At 41.6% G+C, this 26,589-nt stretch overlaps 1 protein-coding gene across 6 annotated transcripts in view; it reads left to right on the forward strand.

Annotated features, from left to right (window-relative positions):
- Positions 1-26,589, forward strand: part of LOC142421709 (transducin-like enhancer protein 4) — a 101,600-nt gene that overhangs the window by 23,094 nt on the left and 51,917 nt on the right. For 5 of the 6 annotated variants that reach the window (XR_012778956.1, XM_075526702.1, XM_075526704.1 and 2 more), the window contains exons 5-6: positions 8,899-8,961; positions 18,109-18,183. Coding sequence is in view for 5 of the 6 variants with exons in the window: in XM_075526702.1 (XP_075382817.1) it covers positions 8,899-8,961; positions 18,109-18,183 (138 nt within the window). In the remaining variant the exon portion in view is untranslated. The remainder of the gene's footprint in view (positions 1-8,898; positions 8,962-18,108; positions 18,184-26,589) is intronic. The other variant, XM_075526705.1, reaches the window with a different exon arrangement.

Raw genomic sequence — 26,589 nt, forward strand, 5'->3', positions numbered from 1 at the left:
AGTACAACAGGAAATCACAATGGAAAAGGAGTTAAAATGTTGTTTCCTTTGTATAGACTACTTTTCCTTGAAATAAATAACCTTTTTTTTTTTTTTTTTTTTTGCTGGATTTCTTAAGCTAATTGATAGCTATTTACCACGTGGTGTGAAATTGCTGGGTAGGAAGAAGAGATGAGGGATTGAAGGCGAAACATGACAAAGTTTTCAAACACTGTAAGAATTCTTGTAACCAGACCTAACAAATCCACTGAATAGATCAGTATGCTGATTCCTAGTATGTATCTTTTCTGGAAGCAAACATAATCAAATGTGATTATCAATGAATCAGACAGGTTATGGGCTCCACCTTTCATGACCTGCAGGGATGAGGCGGGTAAGCGAAGGAAACCAGAGGTGGAAGAGAAAAACTAACCTTGTTCCTGATGCAGAAGGGCTGATTCCTGGCCTCCAGATGAATCTGGAAGAAAATAAATTGAGTTCAGCAGTCATGTTGCTTTTCCTGTTTTTTATGGGGGACTTCTCTGATTGCCGCTTTTATAAGTTTATTGATCAGCTTTATGTAGTTCATTAAAACCTGGAACAACACAACACTTGCTGGAGAAACTAAATGTTCTTCTTTCTTTTTTGTCAGACTATTACGTGTTACCATTGGTTGCAGTGTTTTCTGCAGGCTTCGAGACTGAACAGTACAACCTTGTAGATGTAACTGGAAGTCTGGCACAAGCTTTACAGTTCTCAACCGTGATAGCATATCAGCTTCTCGGTGATTAATATTTGGAGCATACTGCTCCACTGTAGCCATAATACAGAGGTAGGATAATGGGTGTCTATAGCTACTTCTGAGTCTTCCTTTGTGTGTATTTGCAAGTGAAAAGTAAGTGCTGGTGGGGATCGGAAGTGGACATGGACAGCTCTGTTTTGTAGAGGGAAAACGATTTTCGTGTTTATTTTGCGGTAACATTTAAAAAGGGCATCAGAACCCCCCTTTCCTAAGCAGTATACATGTAAATTTTAAAAGCATGGTTTCTTCTAGATTCACCTGCTAGAGGTTTGCAGCTGTTTCCTGAAATGCTGCCTCCTTAATATTTTTCCAGGGCAGTTAGGGACACCTCAAGTTTAACATAAGCCTACTGAGAACAGGTTTTGACTGTCTCTCACTCTTTTTTTTTTAAAGTTTTTCACGATATACACATTGCAACTACTGATCTGCAGTATTTCTGACTACTTTTCCTGCTGCCCCTGAGAAACGGAGTATGAACTTGTGATGTAAATAAATAGGGGACATTCTGTTTCCAGTTAAATTAAAACTGCACGCTAAAACCACTGTATGCATGTAGTTGCAAGGACAGGCTCAGACCGGCTTGTGCCGTTTCCAGCAGGCGCAGAAGAACTGTGGTCAGACTCTTTGGAGGGATGTGTGAGGGGAGGAATTGAGTAGTAAGGGAGTGGTGATTGTGCATGTGCTGCTGTGTTTCAGCTGTTACGGGAAAGATTAAAATGGGAAATTCTGACCTAATTGTAGCTTGTAGACAGATGCAAAAGGCTGAACTCGGAGCTGAGGAGCTGAAGCTGCCTTAGTGTGATGCCACAGGTTTATAAGCTTTAAAAAAAGTTTTGTTGTTTTTTTTTTTAAACTATGAAGTCAGATTCCTTCAGTTTGTGGAGGGTGGTGGAAACTTCTCATCTCTACGTTATGAGGCCATACTTCACAAAACACGTTTTGCTGTGAAATGCTGAGGATTGCTGGTAGGTGAAGGGATAGTACCTTACAGAGGACTTCAAAGTGCTGGTAGGTGAAGGGATAGTACCTTACAGAGGACTTCAAAGCTCTACTGGTGGCAACAGCACCTCCCATGGCAGTGTCTCCTCCTTACTCGTTTCTGTCTGCTTTTTCAGCAAGTGTTTCCTGCTGCCTTTGAGGAAGGGAACTTGAAGCCAGTCTCTGCCATTTCAAGTTCCACTTGCAGCCTTTTTTCCGGACGCTCTTGCAGGTGCTTGTGGCAGGGCAGGGCAGGATGCAGCTTGCTACCTGGTGGCAGCCTGAACAACTGAGGGACTATGGGGATCTCCAGGCTGTGCATTTCTATTCCCCTACTTGCTTGTAGAAGTCAGTATTAACAAAAAACATCGGCTTCCTTGATGTGACAGGCCTGAAGCATGTTTATATGTCACCTTACTTGACTTGCTTTTTATTGTCTTAATCATGAATGATTCAATATGTATCTTTTCTTGCTCAGTTGAGCTCCACGTGGTTCCTGAGACATTAAATAAAAGCCATGTCTTATCAGTTCACTTGAGCAGCCCACGGATGGGGATGTACATTAGAAAATTGATTTTGAAAATTCTGCCACTCCGATTTATTGCTTATGTTGCTGTCTGCAGTATTTTGTGCAAAATAAGCACCTAAATTAACTTACAAAGGGTATATCAAGTTTACAGTACTTCATGAGCTTAGCTGGGATGTTTGTAAAGAAGGTTGATAGGAGAGTGAGGTGGGGAATGTACCCATGATTATTCAGCAGAGTCTCGTGGTTCCGCTTGCATTCAACTTGTACATGCGTTGCTCAAATTAAATCTCCTAAATTTGACAAATTGGCTTAGTGAAGAAGTTGTTTTCTGTTTAGCATCCTTCTCACCAGAGAACTTGTCCCTCCACTCTCTTTGACTAGAAGACTAGACTCCTTGTGGCTCAGTTTCCAACACTGTTCCTTTAGGGCTGAAGAGAAATTTTATATTCAGGGCTTGCAGTATTTCCTCCAGTTCTGTAGAACCGGAGTAAGCACTTCCAGACAACAGTCTGTGATTAAAACAAAACACATTCTTCTTTATGAAAGAAGAGTTAATTTTCTGTGAAATACTAAGATTAGCTTTTTTGCTTGCTTTATTCAGAATCGTGATATGTCTCATACAGTGTAATAATGTTTTTTGTTCTTACTAATTTGTGAAATGCTTGTTTAGATATTATGGGTGTGTGCATGTGTTCTTGGTAAGCACTTAATAAACTAGATTGATCTTTTTGGCAAAGGCTGCATTGTGTAGAACAAATTAAACCTGAAATAACAGTTGTTTCAGATTATTTTTCTGAAAGTGTAATTGCATATATTCTTTTTCCTACTGGCTGCTGAAATGGGTTTCCCAATAGGGTTTTATTATTCTGTTTTATTTCAACAATACATATATAGTAGTTTTGTTTCCATTCCACTGACAGACCTACAGCCTCCAGTGGTAATTCTTTACCAGCAATTTTTTATAATTGTAATAACTATGGAACTTTGTGAAATATAGTGGAAATATTTTCCTTAAGTTTATACACTATAAATAAAATCCCAATTCTCTTTTTTCCCTCTGCAAAAGAAGAATGCAAATGGAGATTTTTAAGCAACAAATTGATTCTGAACTCCCTATGTATTAGAACATTTCTGAGTATTTTAATATCTGGAGTTTATATGACTCTTGCTTCTCTTTTAGTCCCCATCTGTGCTAAGAATTCGGACATAAGCTAAAACACTTATCAAGGCACTTGAACACGTACCCGTATTTTACCGTGTCCTTATGTCCTATTTTAGCGGCGTGTGGCAAGGGTGAATTGAATTAAACCCCTACGTTGCCACCCTCCAAGGGATGTAGGAGTCTAATGGTCCGTCACGTGCCCCTCTGCCTGCAGCCGGTAGCTGCGGGGCCCTGGTGGTACCCCAAGGACCAGCCTTGCTGAGCCCCCTTCGGGGCTGGGTCACCTCGCGAGACCTGGGCTGTAGCCTTGCCCACAGGCTTCTCTCCTGAACATTTTTCAGAATGCTTTATAGGCACTTAAGAACTTAAAGGTCTGTTTTTTCGGCATAGTTAGGCAATTAAGTACCATTTAACCGTGGGCTTTGGTAAGAAAGGTTTTGTTGGCTGCATCGGGGACCTAAGCTGTTGCTCCTGTGTGGTATCCCTGCAATAATGCTGAGGGGCTGTTAGCTGATGTGGGTCTTTCTTCCTTTATGTGGGTCAGGTTCTGGCACAGTGCGTTTATTATCGTCTCTTTATATGCGTAACAAAATGAAAAAGTTATTAACATTGTAGTTAATAAATATTTAATGTTTCTGTTTCAAAAAGGTGCCACGTATGTGGCTATGAAAAGAGCTCAAAACTGTTAAAATCATGTCTTTTGTAGGTGTCTCCCAAAGGATGCAATCAATACAAGCTTGCATTAGATAAGTAAAAAGACGATTCCAGCCCAAGCCTTCATTGCCTGCCTCTTCCTCATCTTTTCTGGTTCTATGCTGGTGTGTTTTTACGCAAAACCAAACATCTTTTGTGTTTAGGGAAAGGAGTAATAGAAGTGTCGGTGTTTGTTAACATATTTGACAAACTATGGCAGCAAAAGCTATCCTTTTTATATTTTGGCATGAACAATTGCCCTTTTATTGGGCCATTAATGCTATTTCAGAGCATCCCGCTGTATCCATAGGCAATAATTTAGCAGCTGTTTATCAGGAGCTTTCATAAAGCTTTGAATAGTATTATAACATTCAGTAACTCTAACAACAGCATTTCAGAGTCTGTGCCGGTTTAAATGGGATATCCGTGAATGTAGTTGTTCAGGGATGCGTGACCCACATAACCTATAAATTTGATTGGAAGTTACAGTGCTGGCATAGGCTGATGGATAGCAGATTAGAGCACTGATTAACCATGTGATTCACAGGCTGGGAATATATTGTCCTAAGAAAGATTCATCAGATGCAATCAGAATTTCAAGTGGTCAGATGAAATTCAAATGCACTGTGTGCTTCCCCCACCCCCCACCCCCCCCCACCCCTCCGCTTTTCTTCTTAGGTTGCCCTCTGTTATTTATTTATTTATTTTATTTCCAGAGCTGAAAAATACTTCTTTGATGAATCTGCTCCTCACCCTAAAGCTATCTGTCTGTTATTCATCAGAAAGCAGGTCGCAGTTCAGTGAGCAGAAGAAAAGATTTTAATAGAAGCTGTGCCAAGGGCTGTAATGCATCATTTTAGGGCCCTAATTACATTACAATGACAAATATCAATGGTGACAACAGCAATAACCTACATCCTTTAATGGCTATGCTGGAAAAGGAGTGTGGGCGCTGCGCCATCAGATTAGACGTGGTTTCAAAACATAGGCCATTAGAAGTGTGTGTGTCCACAGTATTACTGTCCGATAACTGAAGCCCAGTGGAAGGGCCTGTAAATAAATGATGCCTCTCTAAAGCCTGGTCCCATGGGACAAAAGAGGCAAAATTAGATGACCGCAGGAGCAGCCGTGTTTCCGGGGCAACTTTGGCTTTCCATGTGAGGAATTGGCTGCCTGATTTTATGAAATCACACTTTTTCCCCCTCCTGCCCATTAGGTTGATCATGAAAACCCATTGGCCTGACGTCTAAAAAAAAGAGAAGATCCTAAACTGGTTTTTAAATGTCGCGTTTTAAAAATCTGTATGAGCGTAGAAATGTGAAGTGGACTCATGTTTTATTTTGTGCCTGACTTTGTACCTTAGGCAAAGAAGAACGAGTTTCCAGGCTGCCTCCCATGGCAGTAGGAATAGGTCTACCGAGGTGCGAATCTATGTCATCAGTACCTACACCTTCAAGTTTTAGGGTGGCATGGCAAGAAACCCACCCTAGCTAGCTTCAGGCGGCTAACTCCTTCTCTTGCATGTTTTGTCGTAAACAATCAAGCTTATTGCTGTGGTATTATCCCATACAGCTAATTGCAGAAACAGTTGCAGAGTCAAGGCAAAGCGTACATTGTATTTACTACATGAAAATGTCTGGTTTAAGATTTTTTTTTTGGTACAGAACGTGTAATGTCCTTCCTGTCATTTGTGCATGGTACACAGTGTTTTCCTTCATGCCTTCCTGCTGCCAGTGGTCTCCAAAGGTAGGCAGTCCGTGTCTCCGTCGTGCCGTGCCTCTACGGTCCGCTGCTGCTCGGTTGGGCTCTTTCCTTGCTGCCCAGGGCTGAAGGTGATAAAACATAGCTGTATGCACAACCGTGCGACTGGGGACGCTCATTGCTAGGGGAAGTGAAGACCGTTTTAATAAGGAAATAGTGTAAACACCTGCTTCAGCACAGCAAGGGCTTCCCGGCTTCGTTGTGACTGGCCTCGCGGGCCCCTTGCCGAGCTGAGAAATGCTGCTGGGGAATGTCTGGGCATCTCTTGAAGCTGCTGGCGAGCTCTTTCTCTTCTCCATAGGTTGAGCTGGGTGCTGTCTCCGTCAGCCCACTTCCCTGCGTACAGCATGAAAAGGCTCGCTGTTCCGCACTCCAGTGGGATTGGTATCAAGAGGTTTATTACGGTTGTGTAGCCATTCATATTCAGTCACCTGTTTTCAGTTACTTACAGCTTTTTGGAAGACGCTTTTTAGCTTAACTTTTCCCAGGGTCAGAATCTGCCAGAGGTGAATTTTTGTATAAATACTGAGCAAATATGTTTCGATCCCTTTTTGGCCAGAAGAGCCGTAGAAGAGAGACATAATTCTTCTGTTGGGGGGCAGGGAGGGAAATGATCAAAAGAAAAACATCATAGCTGAAATAGCTTGAAATAGCTGGGGTTGAGTACCTTAATTTAGAAGAAATGCCTCAAAGTGAGTTGAATAAAATTATTTTTGTTGACTAAGCTATATTCTGGCTGCACTAGAATTTACGTGCTTGACGGAGAAGTCGGTGAAGTTTTACAGCCTGTGTTACTCAGGAGGTCAGATAAGACAATTGTAACAGTCCCTTCTGGCCTTAAAATCTATGAATCTACAAGCCTTTTAAAATTACACGCTGAGCTCTTGCATAGCACTTCGAGCCAGTTTTATTCTCGGTTCCCAAGCAGTGCAGTAGAGGCATCCAGCTAACCTAGCTGTGGTGGAAGAGTGGGTGGTCTTCTGCCGAGCACAGCCAAGGCAAAGGTTCTGCGCAGGAGGTGGGTAAGGTTGCGGCAGGCGTTTCGAAGACGGGTAGGAGTTGTTGTTCCGCAGAGAGGAAAGCATCACGTGCCTTTTCTTACTAAGGCACATGTGTGTGTTAAATGGCAGGTCAGAGGGGCTTCAGCTCAAGCCAGGTGGTGGTGCTTTGGAGTTTTCTTCGTATGGAAAAGCCTCGAAGAGCAGGATGTGTGTTTTTCTCTTTGATTTTAAAGCACTCAGGAGATTCCTTTAAAAAAAAACAGCAGCGTGGCTGGGACCCAAAATTTGGAAATGACTAAATTAATGGTGCTTGAACCGCTACAGCACAGGTACTTTGGAGCTGTGCATTATATGATGGTCTACAATTCCTTAATCAAATATTGTTTCTCAAGTAATGCTGTATTGGATCGTGCAGCCTCTCTGACTGAAGCTTAGATGCGCACATCTTGTCGCTCCCGGCACTGCTCTGTGTAACAAGCAGTTTGTAAATCTCCGTGTCAACTAGTGTAGTGAACGCTGCCTATGTAAAGGGGTATTTAAGTTTTACATCGTGGGATATCGGATATTATAGGCACATATAGACCTTTGAAATTAGCAGGTAATTTAGCTTTGTGGTGAACAGAACATATTCTCAAGTGTCTTTTAAGGTACCTGTGCTACTGAATAAACAGAAAAGGTGTAGTAGATGAATGTAAAAAGTGTATTAAAATGCATAACTTTAATAACAAGATGAGGACTTGCATAAGCAAGCAAGACGTGAAGATGAGCGAGAAGATACTGGGACAGAGTAAGATAGAAATTGCTGTATAAATAACCTACAGGAGTTTAGATGGATTTCAGAGAAATGAAGAAATTGCATTGCGAAGTAGCGCGTGTTAACTCGAGCACATCGCAGTGTGCACAAGGGGGCAGAGTTAGTTTCACATGTACCCTTACCCTAGCGTGCCATGTCTTCTGGTTACGTAGCTGTGTAACTGTGATATTCCTTGAACCCAGGTTTATTTTATGTGTGGTTCTGACTTTCTCACTGCTAGTTCTGAGCCTTTCTGTTCTATAGGTCCTTTTCTAAGCGTTTGCAATTTAAAAGACAGCATAGCAAACAAGCTGGAAGGGTTGCTGTTAAAAGAAGGAAGCCTAAATTGCACAAGTTTGTATGTCTTCGTCATACGGTTAGTGACTTTGCAAGAGGAAGAGCATTCTGTACTGCTGTATAATGAGGAACTGACCCTGGTTACAATTTATTATAAGAAAGTTATGATTTATTGTAAGAAAGTCTATGTGGCTTTAAATATTCTGCTTCTGGAGCTGTAATTCTTGTGTTATCTCTCCAAATGTCCTCTCTCTCTCTTGAGATTTGCAGATTAAATAACAGAATAAGAATTGGTCTCCAGTATGGAAATAAAACATTGTATATTATTCATTTCTGATCATAATTGCAACGTGAAAGTAACTACTATTAACCTCGGGTTTGATAACAGCATAAATATGTTACAAGACTGCAGTATCCCTTTCTAAAATATGTCATAGAATGATTATCAGTGAAGTTGTATATTGTGTTGCTAATGTGCTCATGATACGCAGTGTTAGTGTAGGAGCAATTGGTTTATTTGTTCCCTTTGCTTACAGTGACATTGTTGTAATTTGAAATGATCCTTCTTTTTGCCTCTTAGGAGAGAGTTTTGTTTGATACACAGTGTTTTGTTTATCTTTTTTGTTACATCTCCTGAAGATTTTTTTCTTTAAATGCCTTTGATTGCATAATCATAATTAACTTTTCTTTGTGTCAATCCTGAACCGTGTTTTTTGAGGAAAGCTTTTTAGCCAGAAATGATTAGCTTCTTCGGTATTGTACAGGTGTCCAAATACTTTTGTTATTTTGATAATCTGTCCTGGCCAGAGGATGACTAGAGATGAATGTGTCTTCTGTGTTCATAGGTGACCATCGCATCTGAGGATTTATATAATTGAACTTCTTTCTTCTTGTCACTTGCAGGCAGAAATTGTCAAGAGGCTGAACGCTATATGTGCACAAGTCATTCCCTTCCTGTCCCAAGAGGTAAGCAGTCGTTTGTACTGGTGCTGATCTAAACGATTGCCTCATCGTGCCTATAACAAAAGTGGAACTTTGTGTTGAGACTGTTTCTTTATGAATCTCTTGGTGCTTGTAGATGACTTTCCACTGTGCTGTTATCACTGTAACTTCATTATCTTCTCCAAGTCCATTATAATATCATTTAAATATATTTATGATATGGAACGTGTTGTAATGTGCTAAGCAAAATTTTAGTTGTTTAAATATTTTGCTCTCATGTACAATGCGGTTTTTCTCACAATTACGACTTTGTCGGTCTGAAATCAGAGGATAGCTTGCAAAAATTCTAGAAGGGCATGATTTGTGCTACGTTCTTGGCAGCAGGCATTAAAGTTCGGCAGAGACTTCTATTTTGGTATACCAACTAGTGATGTTCAACACAGTAGGCATACAAATGCAGCTTTTTTCTGCCTTTTTTCTCTCTGCATCCCAGATTACTTATTACCTTAAATCCTTTTATGTTTTCTGTGTATTTGGGGAATATAGACAGAAGATTGAAACTCGCTGTGAGCTAATTTCTCTAAGCACTAATTTTCTCCAAATTATGATTTGCTGGTATTATCTTGAGTGCATTGTAGATACTCTGAGGGGCACTGGGATTTGGGGGAGTTGGTGGGAGCTAGCGAGGGAGCCTTGGAGCCACAGGCATGTGTGAAGTAAAATGAAAGTGTGGTTCATGAACAGCATTTCTCGGGTGTATAACAGCTTCCCCTGCCCACCCTGCTGGAGGAAAGGGGCTGGAGGCTGGGGTCTGCTGGCATAGGTTGGCATGCATCTATTTAACGCATGGTTTCATTTCAGTAGAATGGGTAGCTGAGAAGTCAAAGCTGGAAGGTGTATTTCTGTGCATCGCATCCATAAAACATCATGCCTGAGAACACACTGCAACTCTTTCTCCCACCTTTTCAGTTGTTCCGTAAAGTGCCATTGCTCTTCAAGAGAGCTGCTCATCCTGCGGCAAAGGAGAGGCTGTGTGCTCAATATTAGCATTCAGCTAATGTGCTGCGCCTGTGCACACGCGTGTGCATCTGTGTGTGTTTCAAATTAGAGTAACACTATCGAAACTAGAACCTGACAATGCTCATGAGTGCCGCTGTACTCTCTGCTTATAAAGATGGATTTGTGGAAACTAAATGATGTGTAGTGATCTAGTTACATCGCTGGGCAACCAGAATTCCAGTCCTGCATGGATCTAAAATGAGTAGCTGTTGATTTTGTACTTTGACTGCTACTCTATCTCTGTATATCTAGTTACGGGGTTTTATTTGCTGTGCAGGAATAGCACAACATATAGAAAAGAGGTGTAAAGCTGATTCTTACTCATGCTAAAGTGAGCACTAAAATGACACAATTTTGAAACAAAGGCAGGGGTGAGTACTTGGCAGGCAAAGCTGTGATCTTGGCAAAGACATGGGATTAGCGTTTCCATGACAGAGACATCTGTAGAGTATGTGATACCACGTTTAGAAACTTTGTACCAGTATACTACTGCTGGTACTGGTACTGCTATTTTCAGCTGAAATGCTAAACAAAACTTTATTACCGTACACAAGTAAGTCACAGTGCTCTGCTTGCTCTGCTTCCACAAACCCATGTGCTTTCTGGAGCAGGTGTTTCTTGCCAATTAGACAAGCAAAGGGATTGCATGGGCCTAGAATACATTTGAAGAAAGATGTGTTTGATTCACAGTGACTGGTAGATTTGGGCCTTTGATTTTGGAAATCCTAGCCTCCACCCCCTCTATATGCTCATGTGGAATTGAGAAAAAAAAAAAGGAAAAAAAAAAAAAGGCTGTAGGTTTTTGAGCTTTGATGTTAGTGGCGTCCCGCTCAGGTGAGCATGGGCTCTCTCCTTTTTCTCTGCTCCATGTGCCTCGTGCTCTCCTGTCCCTGGAGCTAAATCGCCCTGGAGTCATTCTTCTGAAAGTTGGTATTGGTACATTTTAAGTCCTTGCCTTAGAGGGAGGAAGCAGTGTGCAGGCTGCACGTTGTACTTCCTTCTTCTCTTCCATCAAGGAGGATCTCCCATGTGGTGCTCACATGCAGTAACTTGGGAGCTGTGAGCCAAGGGCCCTGATCACTGTTTAACAACTGCCTGGCCATCAAGCTAGGCATGGAGAGCAATTTTAAAGTAATTCTGGACTTAGCCATTGCAGTAGCTTGTCATTAACACGCTAGTTGTAAGCACTATGTAAGTAGACAACTGAGATGATCCAGATTGTAAATTTAGAAAATGATGTTGTCCCACTTCTGTCATGGGTACAGTACCACCCGGTGAGGGCTTAAGCGTGCCAGTGTCAGTGTGCTTAGTGACTGCTGTTTACTTTGTTAGGCTTTAGATCAGAGCTTTGAGTTAAGCGGTTTTAGATCTGAAAACAGGCTCTTGTATGGCTTCTGTGCTAGCGAGCCTCTGCTTTTTAAATCCGTGGCCCATAAAGTTTCCTTCACCTGTTTGCATGTCTCATTTACCAAGTCTTACAGCTCCTCCTCTGTGCATGCTGCACAGTGTCAAAGCTCCTTGGGCTACAGAGGAGATGGAGAGGTCAAAAAAAGTTCACAATTTCAGCGTTTTTACATGCATTGACAAAGACAAAAGGGAGCACTTCCAAAAAGCCAGTGTGCACATTCGTCTTGCATGGAGCCAAGTGTGCTTTTTAGTTCACCTAGCAAGAGGGGAGGGGGGCTAGACAGCAGAGGGGGGTTGAGGGGGGAAGCATAAAAACCTTTTCACGTGTCTTTACAGTGCCACTGATCGTGATAATTTTCATATTGGGGTTAGGAAAATCTTGGTAATTTTTTGACCTCTGTTAGTAGAAACACTTATTTAAATCAGTTTATATTGGCATATGCTGATGAGGCAAAAGAGAACTTATGTCCAGATTTGAGTATTCTGCTAGTCTTGGTTTCTATCTAATTTGTGTCTTTAAAAAGTGAGTGTCTTAATGGAAGCCTCTTTATTTCATCATCTAGATGAATAGAGAATTGAATTGCAGCATGGTTTTGCTGTTTATGCATTTTGCATACAGTCTAATTGTGGAATAGTGGCTGAAAAATGTGATCAGTCTCCTTTGTATTGTGCCTGAGGGAAAAATGAACAAAATACAGTGGTTACATGCACTGATGGCAACATTATTGCCTCATAATAGCACCAGGTTAACTTGTCTTATTGCTTGTTAACTTTGTAAGGAATCAATGGCTTGTGATAACTCACTTAGAAGTAAGAAATCGTGGCCAAAATCACTAGAGATCTCGTGAAAAGGATGCAATAATAATACATCACCCTACCGTGTACTAGTGCATGCTTTGTTTCAGGGGGCAATCCAATAAAGTATTCAGGAAGTTCTCCAGGCTTCAGTCAGTTTTACTGTGCTGTGCATCATCTAAGCATATATTGAAAATAAAGTTCCTAACCTGCCTAAATATACAGTCAAGTCGTACCTTGTTTTTACATTGACTCCGACTTAGGCAGACTAAAAAACAGCACCAAGAAATAGGAGCTTCCCATTTTGATAGGAAAGAGTGACTTTGTGGTCGAGGCATGAGATGGACCTCAGGGGTGACACGTGTTCAGTTTCTGCTGCGGTTGCAGGCTTCCTGTGTTGCAACAGTGATTTTCCACCTCCCTGTGATATTGTGAGATACCAGTGTGCTCACAGTAGTTCCTATTGCATAAGGTGAAGGGGCTGCCTGCAGGGTTGTAGGTAAATAGTTGGAGGTTGTTAACGCTCAGTTAACTCAGCTTTGATCTGCTGCAGCTGGTATAGATAGTTTGATGTTCACTTCATCGAATGATCTAGCCAGTAAGATGCAATTCGTTTTGGATCTAAAGCCGTAGATCATGCTTCTGCTAATTTACGCTTCTCCTCAACTGAATTTACCAGCTGCAGCACAGTGAGACACTTGCACAACCCTGTGGCTTTCAAGTTGGGGCTGGTTCCTGTGTGGTCAAGGTGGTGTGTGTGGCTGCCTGCAGCCTGTGGCTGTCATTGTGGGACCCTGTGGGCTACTGAGTGCTGAATGACCTCATATGCTGGATAGTGGTATTTATTCAGTGTGGCTGGAGATACTCATGTGTCACTGTTACCTTCTTTTGAGTAAATATTGACTGTGTTTATATTCATGAGACACACGCAAGCTGGCTGATTTACAGCTAATGATGTAGTTGTGGCAACCTGGAGCTCAACAAAACCTGCAAAAGCTGCTTGAGAAGCCAGACAAATGTTCATGGTATTGTCCCCTGTCAGCTTCGTGGAAGCATTATGTAGGCTGGAGGAGGCTGTAATAAACTTTTTTGGAAGGTGCACTTTCCGTTCCAACTGCCAGTGAACTAGCTAATAACAAACTAGAAGGATTGCTCTTTAATAGGGATCTTCAGTTCCCTGTGCACAATAAGGTGGTCAAATATACTTAGAAGTACGATAAAATGCCAAGCACTGGCATGCATACATGCAGACAAACGTACAAGAAAGAAATGCCACATGCAGTCTTTTCCTTTCAAACGCTTTAATATTAGTTGATGGTTTTCCTTTTAGAAGATAGATACGGACCATAATGTGCTTGCTTTTCTCTGTACATACATTCCCTAGAGGTGCTTCTAAAGTTCAGTAAATTTGGATGAAGAGTGTGAGATCCATTATGTAGAAGCAGAGCAGGAGTCCTTATATGCTGTTCAAAAGGAAGTAGTTGTTGGTCTGAGATGTGAGAGGCTGAGAAGACAAAATTGTTTTCCTCCATCTTAGATTTGCCCCAGACTAGAGCTGAAACAGTAAGTACAAGGAAGCTGTCAGGTACCTGTAAACCTTCTACCAAGGAAGGCATCTTATTAGCAATTTATACATATATAGCTAATAATGTTCGTACGTTTTTATGAAGTGGTTATTATATCTTGTCTGAGTTACAATGCCTGGATGCAGTGACCCTGCTGGTCCCTTTTAGTTTTCTAAGTGTGTCCTGTACTCCACGGTAAATTTGTGTTTGTTCTCCGGTTCTCACTAGTGTTGTTGGTGCGGCCTCGTCTCGTTATGCCGTCTCTAGATCGCGCTTTTCAGAACGGCACTGCTGCAGTTCTTAAGCAAGACCTGGTCTGTACTCCCTCTAAACAGATAATACAACAACAAAATGATATGAATAAAACATAGCAGAGCCCGCTTGCTTCTGCAAAGTTAATTGTTCAGTGAGTTTTGCTTTGGATGTCGGTGGTGGTGCTGGAGGCAGGCTGGAATTCGGCATTTTTAACACCAGCGTCTGTGTGTGCGCGCCGGGGGGAATTTTGGCCGCTTGGTCGCTGTCAGCACGGCTCCCCTGTCGTCGGGAGCTGCAGGGAGCTCTGACGTGGTATAAAAAGCCCAGGTATTTTCCACCATGCTGCAATGCCTGTGCAGGAGCCAGGGCTAGGTGACAAGACAGTGTGGTGAGACAATGTGATGGTGAAAAAGCCTACATCCTTCTTGTGGTCTCTGTTGTTGCTACCCACCGTGAGACTGAAAGGAGGTGATTTTCCAGCACAAGACAAGTGCAGACACACCGCTCATTACAGAAAGCAAAAACGGGTGAGGAGAAGAGACAGGAAGAAGTTAAAAAAGAGAAATGATACTAGTCTGCGTGACAGGCGGGGCAGGGTATTGAGTTCATTGCTCTGGCCTGTTAAATGCAATGCAAAATACTGTTTTCCCATAACTGAAGAAAACGCGTCTGTCATTTGCTTGTGTGCACATAGGAAGGCTAGCATTAAATGTGTGTGAAAGCTGCAACCCTGTGTCTGTATTTGGTTGGGGAAAAAGTAACCCTTTTTTTGTTGTTGCTGTTTTTACTTGGCTGTAAATCGCTATGTGATCGCTTGATGGGCAGGCTAATGTGTACTGCTTGGTTTTAATATAATGCTGCTTGCTACTGGCACGCTGTCCAGGAAAGGTCTTCAAGCACGTGGTAAGCACGGGAGCCATCCATCCCTGGGTACCTGTGTGGGCTGGGCCAGCCAGCTGCTGTCCAGCTCGGGGAGCCCCTGGGTTCCCTGCCCCTCACCTCGGTTTTGGGTTGCGGTGGGTCCCCGGAGCCTGGTGAAGCTCCTTATCTGCACGTAGAGATCTCCAGCTGTTACCGGAGCCGCGGTCGGTAATGCGGGGCCCCCGCCTGCCCGGGTTCAGAACGCTGGGGGCAGCCGGTGGGCTCTTCCAGCCCCGCGCGGTGCTCTGCCATGCCACGGGGTGACTCTGCTTTCCTCTCTCGTTATCCACTGAGGTGTGCGGTTTGTGCCTGTGAATCGAAGTAGCCCTGGGGTCACTTGGGGCAGGCCCCCCACGGGGTTTTGGGGAGCTGAGCAGGAGTCCGCTCGGTTGCTGTGATGAGGTGGAAGTGATGGAGAGGCTAATTACAGACCATCTATTTTGGGTTTTTTGCATACTATGCCACTGAAGATGAAATCAATGTTAAAGCAGCTAGCAATAGGAGAGTTTTAATTGTCTCTACCATACCTAATTTAGGTTCAGTGTTACAAGGCCCATGGGTTTTCTCCCCTCTATGAAGGCTTGATCCCAAACCTATTAGAAGCAATGAAAGATGCCTTGTGTGGCTGCTTAGGGAATTTCTGTCTTACGGTGCTTTCCAGCAGAAATCTTAAAGTGAGAGTTTGGTACTCTACCCCTCCACCTTCTCTTCCCCTCACCTGGAATGAAATAATGTTTTTCCCAAATACTCCTCAGAGCCATTCTTCATGTGTTTGCTGTAAAGGAAAGGAAACCATTCAAACTCTTGGGGACTTGACTTACTTTTCCAAAACCTGGATGAAAATTGCAGTAATTTCTACAATAACTTTGATGTTTTCAGGCCAGCTTTCTGTAGGTCCCTCAGAAGTTTTCTTTTCTGCCCATGGCCGTGGGAACAGGATTTAAGTGCACGCATGTTGGAATTGAACAGTCATATGTGCAAATCAAGGGCTAGGTCCCTTTCTTTACCTCAGTGCAAAAACCATTGCCTAGGAAATGGTAGGAAAGAAAAGGTGACTGCAAACCTCTTGGTAAATGGTATTATTTTTTTATTTAATAATTTAGAGATTTTTAAAACCTACTTTTGATTTTTTTTTTTTTTTTGATGACTTGATCAAAAATGCTGTGACCCATTTTTGGTGTGGCTGACCTCTGCCAGAAAATTTTTTTTCTGGCATTGGTGTAATTTTTATGATCACCCCGTTGTCATACAGAGCCATGTGTCATCGGGCTTTCAGCTACATAATCGATGAAAGCTGTACCTGTCCTTAACATGTGATGACCTGGAGATGGTAACACGTCGTCAGGAACTTGAGGCTTGAGTATCGTAAATTCATTTTTACTGGTTATCTGTGATGGTGATATGTCACTGCATTTTCTTTTTTTTCTGAATGCCAGGAACACATTTGCTCATGTTCGGCCTGCTTTTTGTTCTTTAAATTGTCTACTTACAAGTGACAGATTCGGTTTACGTTAGCACTGTAGCTTTACAAAACTCTAAATGGGACTGCTGTGATTCTGTTTGCAGCAGTATGTTATTTGCTGTCCTGGCATTTCCTTCATTTAATTCTTCTTTGCTTAAAAACAAACAAACCTTAAAACCATTTTTTTCCTTCCAGGATTATTTCTAAATTACCTCCTTCGTTATTTGCATTTATCCATTTTTCGTAGTTGAGGTCAGCATTTCTTACAGTTACAGGTGGATTTTTAGGCTTGCTTCTCCTCATCCTGAGGGCTTTTACGGGAGAGAGTTTATAAGTGAAAATGCCACTTTTGTTTGTGCGTTGCACCGAGAACCAGCAAATCTGAGACTGCCAAGCCCCTGAGGTAGCAGAGCCCTTCCTGATGGCCCCCTCCTCCAGCGGGGCTCAGGGTGCTGCCTGGGGAGTCTTTCTGATGCTCTTCACCTACTCTTGTGTTGGAGAAAGTCTCGGGGATTTGGGTCCCCACCTTATTTTATGCAACTTTCTGCCCCGGTAAGGACGAATGAGAAGTGTTGCTGCATGGGCTTGTACCTTGGCTCCGCTCTGCCCATATACACAGCCATGGGGGGAAAGTGAGAGGCTTTAAAGAGACCCTCTCAGCCCTTAAACTTTGCACCAAAGAACATCTAGATGTTGGTTTTGATACAGACCTGATGTTTCATCATTACGCTTTCAGCACCTCTCAAGATAGGCAAGAGCTCGCTCCTCTCCGCATTCAACCTGTGGCTGTAAATCAAAGATGACTCACTCCCAGTGCAGATCACACAAGCTACTTGCAGTTCTTCCTGACCCCCTCTTGCACCAATTTGTTGTGTGTAGTCCTGATCCTGCAAGGCTGCCTGTGCAGATTAATTTGCCCCTGGTAGAGATCCGAACAGGCACGGGTCTGGTTGCAAGAGGAGGACCTTATTTTATTTGTAGTTGATGTTTTAAAATAAATATCAATCAGTTTTCAGCGTACAGCAATTTTGAATTTACTGCAGGAATACCGTATCACTCAAACTGAGATAACATAACCACTGAAGCTTGTAAACTGTGTTGTTAATTAGACCATGTGTTTTTGATGGACTTCTTAAAGCTATTAAAATTTACATGTTGGGGATTGAAATAATTAGTTCTCTTTCACGTGTTTGACAGAATTGTGAATGGCATTTTAAATTTCTTTCTTATGGTTGAGCTGCTTTGAAATGTACCAGGAAGGAGAATCTGTATATCCTTCAGTGATGTTGGTGCCATGTGCTTGCTGAAAATACATACCTTTCTTTTTCAGTATGCTGTTGTGGTTTTTTTTTTTTAATCAAAAAGTTTCTGTGGCTGTAAGGAAAGTGGCTTGAATTTTAAGTTGGCATGTAAATTCAAGAGCACGCTGTGCTGATGAGCAAAAGGAAGACAGTTCCCCATTTAACCAGGTTGTAAAAAGTCTCTTTTGGGGAGCAACAGTGTAATTCCTGGCAAGTAATGGCATAAATAAAATCCTCCCCTTACCCGATACTCTTGCAGATCAACGCAGAATGTTACTGTCTGTAGAGAACAGTTATTTCAAGCCTTGCATGTGTTTGAAAAGCAAAGAAAAAAGATAAAAGGAAGAATCTGTGCTTAATAATTTAGAAAACATAATTTTATTCTGTTTCTGATCTTCATTTATAGCACCAGCAACAAGTGGTGCAGGCTGTGGAGCGTGCCAAGCAAGTGACCATGGCAGAACTGAACGCAGTCATTGGGGTATGTGGTCTTTCCGTTTTAGCTCTAATAGTGTTTGTAAATAGCTTTTCTTTTTCTTTCTCTCTTCTATGAACTCATTTCCATCAGGTGGGCAAAAGTTGTGGGCAGTGGTGAAGTTCAATAGCTTGATCTTCATAAAAGCTAGTTACCACCTGAAAACTTTTGCTTGCACTGTGCCAAGAAGACTAAGGGGGTAATTAATGTCTGTGTTGTATCCATTGCCCGAAGCTGGGTCGGTATCTGGTTTTTTTTGTTGTTCTTTTTAAGTAACATTGCTTCCTTTGCATACCACCTGCCAGTCTGCTTCTGCAGCCACCGTAACTGGTAGCTTTCATATAATGCACTGTGCTTTAGGAGGGCTTTTCCCATCCCTGCTGCCCACATCTTTTTCTGGGTGATGGCCGAAGACTCTGAATATTCACCACACTTTTTATTTTTACATTAAAAATAGCTGTTACTTTTCTTTAAAAAAAACCAAAAAAACCCATAAAACACCACAACCAAAATCGACGGCAAAACAACTTGTCACCAGTGCGCTCGTAGGTGCCCTGCTCCCAGTCATCTAAAAGTACGGGTGTGTGGAGCCCCTCTTGTAAAAGCTTTACTGCCAGTGGTATTAGCCTGGTATAGCAGTCCTGCGAGGTTTTATGGGTGTGGGCAGCCACAGTGTTTACATTTTACAACTGGAGAGGAAAGGCATAACAACGAAAGCCGTGGCTGTTCACACTACATAAAATAAAGGTGAGAAGTCATAGCTTAATAGCACATTATTCACATGTATAATTATGCAGTTGGTGCAAGCAGTTGTTTAAGTTATTCTAATGAAGACACTACAACTGTACTTCCCATCTTCTGCGCCCTCCCAAATGCTTTTTCTTTTGTGTATAGATTATACATAAAAGTCTTTTCCTTTTTTTTATTCAGTGTATCAAACACACTTTGAAATGCTAATTATTCCATTTACTTTCATTAAAATTCAAATTGCTGAGTGAAGATGTGGATAAGGGTCGCCGAATAATCAATCTGAAGTGAAGATATTGCTTCAATTATGCCTCTGTCTTTTAACAAGGAAATCAGGACTCTCTGATCATTGCTGACGGTAGTGTAGAGCAGCGGTCTGATTGTAGCTTGTTTTTAATAAGCTGTTTCTAACTCTATTTCGTATCCCTCTGACCACAAGAAAACACTGGTAGTCAATTAGAAGATATAAATGGAAAAGAGTAACCTTTATTTCCTCTGAAGTGCCCGTTAGAAAGAAGGAGGTGAATCGGAGCGAGTCGTGTAGAATCATGAATAACATTTGTTGTACGTCTTTTACGCTCCAGTGGGGAGAGTGGGAGATGAATAATTTCCCAATTAGTTTTCATTACCTAACCATTACCTAACCAAAAATATTGCCTTATATTAACATTCTTTGCATAAAGTAAGTAGCTAAAGGTTGGCTTCTTTGTTAAAGAAGTTTTTATATGTCAGTGCTGCGTGTGCATACTTAGCGAGTGTGTATATGTGCACGTACTGTTTTGTGTGTGTGTACGTGCACACGCATGCGTATGAATACTTCACGCTCTATTTGTGTACATTTTTGCCATTCACCTTTGTATGAATTAGGGAGACTGCAAAAAGCAATTTGCTTTCTAGTAAAGAATACGTTGATTGATGTAGAACATGTGATGTTGTAGATACTGGCTATTGCACTCATTATTTAAGTTTATCCTGCTTTCACGAACCACTAAACCACACAGAATAAATATAAACAGACTAGACACTTGTCTGGGAGCCTGGCAGTAACTTTTGTTGGTCTTCCCCCACCAGATGGAAGTAAATTTTCTGTTTTGTTTGTTGCTGTCTGAATTTATATCTTCAAGTCAGTTGAAATTCTGTTGCCTCAAATTTTCATAATATCTGAATTTTTGTTTTGTGCATTAAAATGGGACAGCTCTCACCTCCCTCATAAGACTGATTTTTACCTTGCTGTGCTGCCTTTTTTCACTCTCTTGTTTTATGTTGACTTAGGAAATGCTGTGTGTCCCTCTCTTTAGTTTTAGAGAAGCAGGAGCAATACGGACTGAAAACGTTGTGTTCATCAGGTTTAAAGAGAAGTAAACTAATCCAATCTTTAAGAGATTCATTTAAAAAATGGAATAAATAGGATAGCAGGTTATCAAAAAAGCTTAAGTTCTAGTTGCATGAATACCCACGATAATGTTATGTCCGCACTTAGAGTCTGAAAATGTAGCATGGGACTAAAAAAGACTTGTCATACTTTGTAAAGTGAATACCAATAAAAATAAAACAAAGAATGTAGTTAGAAATCATGGCTTTTCTATTTCTCTAACTATGTTGTCTTATATTATTTTGCCATTTGATAAGTCTGATAGAGTTTGTGTTCTTTTAACCCTGTGATATTTTAAAAGCTTCCGAAGTTCATTTGCTCTTTACAGTTTTTAAAAATACATCTTTTAGTTACCCATTGAGCTGTGTATCAGACGAAGACAGAAGCAGTATTTGACTTTCTGAAATACAACTGTAGCTTAAGTTTCTCTGTGCTGTGGGGGGCCCTATTCAGTTCACCTCACTCATGCGAAACCCTTTTGGTTCGAACAGAGGAACCCTGGGTTAGAGTTTAAAATGGATTTTACCAGAATGGAGGATGGCACAAGAAAAGAATCGAATGTGCACAAATCATGTCTCTCTTTGTGTTTCACATGTATATATTTTTGTATGAATGTGCTCTGATTTAATGGAATCTGATGAAGCACCTTTTAACTTTGCAATATTATTCTATCTTCATTGGTAAATGAACCAAGTCACTGATCCGTGCAGTTTAAATGCAAAATACTGAAGTGAGCCTGGAACCTGGAGAGACTGCTTGTTCTCCTGACAATAAACTAGTTGTGTTTAATGGAATGAAACACAGTTATAATGACTTCTTTCACAGGTCATGTTCAGTTTAAAACTGTTGACGGGCTGAAACAAGTTAAATACCGTCTGTCTTCTTCTGGAGAGATGCAGGGAGAAAAACTGAACCAAAACTAGGTGTCATAAGCATGCTGCAGGAGGACTATAAATCTTCAGGCATCCAGACTCTGCATCTGGTGTTTGCCGTGGACGGTATGGTACAACATTCTTGCTCAGAGCAATTTGTAGTGCACATCCAGAGCTCCTTTCCAGGTTGGATGCATTGGGATGAACAGTGTTATGTATCCAGTTGATCTTGTCATGTGTCACAGCTGCCGTGTTTTTAAATTAGAATCTGCAAGATCACACTGTTGGAACAACACACAAATTGTAGCCTTAAATCAGTAATATGATCTAATTAGGAATGATGTTTTCATTTCCTGTATTATTAAATTGAGTCGTCTAACTCTCCTAAAATGTGGTGGGGGTTTTGTTTTTTGTTTTTTGTTTTTTTTTGTCTGTTTGTTTGTTTTAATCCATCCTCCTATATAATAGGAACATGCTGTGTGAATGTGGTTACGTTTTAATAAGGGAACCAGGGAATGAACTTGTAACTTTATAGGAATTTTATCAGAGTCTTTCCCCCCCCCGCCCCTGTTTAAAATAGTCAGTCTTCAACTGCAGTTGGGTAGTAAGGCAGAAATGGAGGCTACTGCTTGTGTGCCTGTTTATCACATGGGGAGAGATACATTTACCAAAAACTTAAGAACAGGTATGTGATGGTGTTCAAAGAAATTGCAGTTTAGCACAAGAAATGCTGAACCTCAATTTTTAGCAGTGACATTTTAATGATAGGAAGTCTGCAAAATTATTTGCCATCAATTGTGAAGGCAATAACAAGCCTTGGTGGTTTTTTACACCCTCTGTGTTAAGTGCTTTCAGAATGACAGCGTAAACTGTGTTGGAGAACTCCAAGGAAGTAAAACTGATTAAAATGTTCATGCTTGAATGGTGCTGATGGAATAGTTCATTTGGACTTTCTCTACCTCCTGCAGCTCAAGCTGAAATATTAAAATTCAGTGGATTTAAATCTCTCTCCCCTCAGCTCAGGAAAAAAACATTACATTTTAATAGGTTTTAAACTCATAATTCATTGGTTTGGAGCAGCACTATTAAATCTATTTAAATATTACTTGTATTACTAAGGAAATGATTTAAATGATTTTTCCTTTACCATTCTATACATCTGAGTGGAAAAAAAATGGCTTTGGTTTAATTTTTAAGCATTTTATTTTATTATGTCACTTTTATTATCTTCTTTAAAAATAAGCAAATGGCAGTTACTGGAAGAAAGGACTCCTTCTGTATTGTCACATATAATCATCAAGCTATAAAGTTCCTTCTTTAATACACTGCTTGTCACAACTTCTACCCTGTGTTTGAGACTGAAGCGCTTGTTTGACCCATCTCGAAAGGTGTGTAATTTTTGGTTGCTTTCAAGCGAGTAGTCCATTTTACAGCTGTGGAGAACAACGCCTGTTTAAAAAATAACAGTATGCCATTGCAGGCGCGGAAACCTTTGAAAAGCGGTGCGGATAAGTGCACACAAGCTGTAATAGAAACTTGGCATCAGTGCACGGTGTCGTTGCCGTGGTGCCAGTGGTCCAGGGCTCCCGCCGCCAAATGCCAAGGTGCTTTTTTGTGTTGGTGCTTAATGTCCAGAGGCATCTCCCGGTCCTCGCGGAGGGTGGGTTGCTTCTGCCTCTCGTGTGTGCTTGCACAGTGAAGAAGAGCAAGGGGTTTTTGACTGAACCGATGCTGCTGAGGGGGAATGTTTTAATTCCCGTTTGTATGGCAAAGTCGTTCGTGCCGAGTGCGTGCATTCGGAAGCGGGAGCTTCAGGGAGGATGGGGAAGGGCGGTAGAACAAGCCAGTGTGTTGTAGCATGAGGGCAACAGTCACTTGTCTCTCTGGCCCTTCTGTACTGCTTGTTCAAAGGCATATTAAGCAGTTGTTGAAGCTTAAATGCTGTAGAACAAGTTGGCCACCTGCTGTATGTTGTGCACAGGTTGTTACAGTGGGAAGGTGGCAGAGGAGGTTGACATAATGGGTATGTGCTTTGAGTTGTGTTTATTTGTGTACACTAAAGAAATGTTGAAATTCATTCCCCCCCCTCGTTTAATTACTCTTGTTTGCTGTTTGTATATTGAGGATGTGTGATGATGTGGTCCTGCACATTTTTGGACGTTGCCTAGTGCATGCAATTGAATTGTAGAAGGAATTGTACATACAGAAGGCTTTTGGATGAGCACTTTTTGTTTCGAATTATTCATCTGAAGTCTGGCTAGGTCAAAGACACCATGTGTTTTGGGGGGAAAGAGGTGTTTTGTAGGGGTTTTTCTTCTTCTCCCCTTATTCCCAGGTGCCAGCTTCGGAGACAGCCTTGCAGGTGAGGCCTAGTTTAAATAAATCTCTTCCATATGCAGCATTATCCTGATTTAAAGAAGCTGAAAATGAGGCACACAATCTTTTTAGGGATTTTTGAGGGAATTAATTAGAATGTAAATAATTCCAGGTTCCATATTTACTGAAAAACTGCTCTGAGGATGGATTTTAAATGCTGTTGCTAAACTTGGAATGGGCTGCCACTGTTTTCCTATTTTTCTCTTACTTTCAGTAGCTGTGGTAGCTGCTGAATTTATATTGGTCTGTCCCTATAGGAGCAGTCAGTAACGTTGCAGTGTGAAGTGCAGACCACTTATTACATCTCACTGACAATATGCTGATGCCAGAGGCCCTGCTCGTTATGCTTAAGTAAGTGCATATGACATGAGTGTTACGGCTCACATACTGTATCTGGTCAGGCAGGAGAGCTGATTTCTGCCTCCATGTTTCTCAAGGTTTTCCAAACCCTGGCACCAAAGCTATGTGACCACCGTATCTTTTTTTTCAATTAGGATTAATCAGTGCAGATATGAGGAGTGCTATGGAGGATTTTCTTCATGTTCTTCAGCATGAACATACACAATATTTTATTTATGACTTATTTTTGTATGCTCTCACTTCACACACAGTAGAAGGGAGAAAACACTGTTGCCAAGGGTGGTCTGTCCTCCAGTGCATGGAAGCTGTCTCCAGCCCAATACAGATTTGCCATACTCCATCAGACTCTTGATCCATTATGTGCTATATGTGACCTTCAGTGACGGTCTTATACTGGTGCTTTGGAAAAGAAGAAAAAGTATATAAAGGATCTGTTTGGTTTTGAAGTATTGTGAAGGCAGTATTTGTTTGGTTTTGAAGTATTGTGAAGGCAGGGGTTTCCCAAAAATGCTTCATTGCAAAATCAACCATGTTTATGTACTCAGTGGAGATGCAGCACATTTAAATATAGAGTCATAGAATCATTTAGGTTGGAAAAGACCTTTAAGATCATCAAGTCCAACCATTAACCTAGCACTGCCAAGTCCACCACTAAACCATGTCCCTAAGCACCACATCTCCATGGCTTTTAAATACCTCCAGGGATGGCGACTCAACCACTTCCCTGGGCAGCCTGTTCCAGTGCTTGACAACCCTTTCGATGAAGAAATTTTTCCTAATATCCAGTCTAAACCTCCCCTGGTGCAACTTGAGGCCATTTCCTCTCGTCCTGCCACTTGTTACTTGGGAGAAGAGACCGACCCCCACCTCTCTACAACCTCCTTTCAGGTAGTTGCAGAGAGCGATAAGGTCTCCCCTCAGCCTCCTTTATGTATACTGACGGTACAGTGTAGCCTAAAGAGAGTTATTACTGTGTCATGGTTTCATACCACACAGTTCTGATATCACCCTTAAGCAGGGTTGTGTATTTGTCATAGACTTCTTCACAGCCACACTTCGTAGGCTGTTGCCTACAGCTGTGAATGAGGACCAGGACTCCATGCAGTGGGTCTGTTAAGCATTTTTTTTTTTTCAGGTATGTGGGTAGCTCTGTTGGTGTTTTCAATCTTACACGTGGGCTAAAGTGAGGGCTTTAGTGCTTAAGTGGGATGGACACTAAAGGACTGCATAAGGAAGGTATTTTCAGATGTTAAGTTAATCCATGAAGAAGGAACTTAAGAGGTCTTAAATCTTTAAGTTGTCTGATATTTCAGAATGTTTGACTTTTGTTAGTGAGACAGTTCCTTGCTTATGGATAGTATATGAATGCATCACAAGCATTGATGAACTTACTCCAGTAATGTTTCTGAAACAAGGGAGTACTGCTTTCCTTGTTCTAGCTTTGGAAGGGGCTGAGGCAAAGAGAACAAGTGGTCCTTCCACAGCCTCAGAGCTGCGACTTGAATCCAGGTGATTTGATCCTTGACAAGACCTTCCTTTATCAAAGCTGCTGTAACTGGGAAACTGCACTGAAGCAAAAGAAATCACTTTAAATTTCAGTTATTTGACTAACGGGCACTACATTAAAGAGAAGACAGAACACTACTTCTCTCAATGAAATCTGCTTGGAGAGAGATAATGGTATCCACGTGTTCTAACACCCAAGGTTGACCTGTGGGAAGAGGCTGCTCACCACTGAGGAGAGCAGGCATTACGGTGCTCTGCACAGGACCAGAGCTGCACCAGAAATGGCAGTCTTTATTAAAGACGCAGAATGTGTTGAAAGAACGGATCAACCCAAGCAACCCAGGTTTTTATCCCAAGCAAAGACAATTTGCTGAAATCCAACACTGTGTGCTTGTGTGTTGTAAGCAAGATGAAACATAGTGTTAGCACTTACAGAGTTATGGAGCCTGTGCTTCTCAGTAATTGCTATCCAGAAATTTGACTTGCTAAGGATTGACTTTAAAAGATGCATTAAACAAATGCATGTGTGAGATGCATAAGATGCATCTCTTTTATGCTAAGACTATATGGCTCTTAGACTATACCTTGTGAGGAAGCTCAGAAGTGAATTATAGTTGCCACATTAAAAGATCTGGTGATAGAATTGCTTATAGATTTAGCAACTCAGGTCTCTCTATGACCAGTGGTATTACTTAACTTTTCTTCTAGCTTTTATTGTTTGATTCATTGTACATCTCAGATGGTACTTTTTTCACTTTTCAGTCATGTTTATGAAGCCCAGGGTTTCAGAAACTTTTTCATGTGAGGACACTAGAAGAAGGTTATTTAGGACTCTGCTGGGAAAACCATAGGCATTGCTCTCATTTGCTAGTTCTAAAGAAAAGGACCAATATTCACAAGGTCATAACGGGGACACCGTTCTCCTACTGTCAGTCTAGAGGAGGGAAAATCTTCTCTCAGTGTCCGTGGGTAGGACATGAATGGAGCACTTGGGTAAACAAGGTGCACACTTCAACCAGTGTGCGCCTACCTGTCCAGAGCTCGTTTTTGCCATCTGTTCATCTGTAACAGAAGACACCCAGTTGCTGCCACCATTGCTCTTTTCCCTGCATTGGTCTTTGTGAAAAGGTTTTGAAGTGGAGGTTTGGTATGTGTGGCACGTCTCACGCCAGTGGCGCT

This window comes from Mycteria americana, chromosome Z, assembly GCF_035582795.1.
Source record: "Mycteria americana isolate JAX WOST 10 ecotype Jacksonville Zoo and Gardens chromosome Z, USCA_MyAme_1.0, whole genome shotgun sequence".
NCBI lineage: Eukaryota > Metazoa > Chordata > Aves > Ciconiiformes > Ciconiidae > Mycteria > Mycteria americana.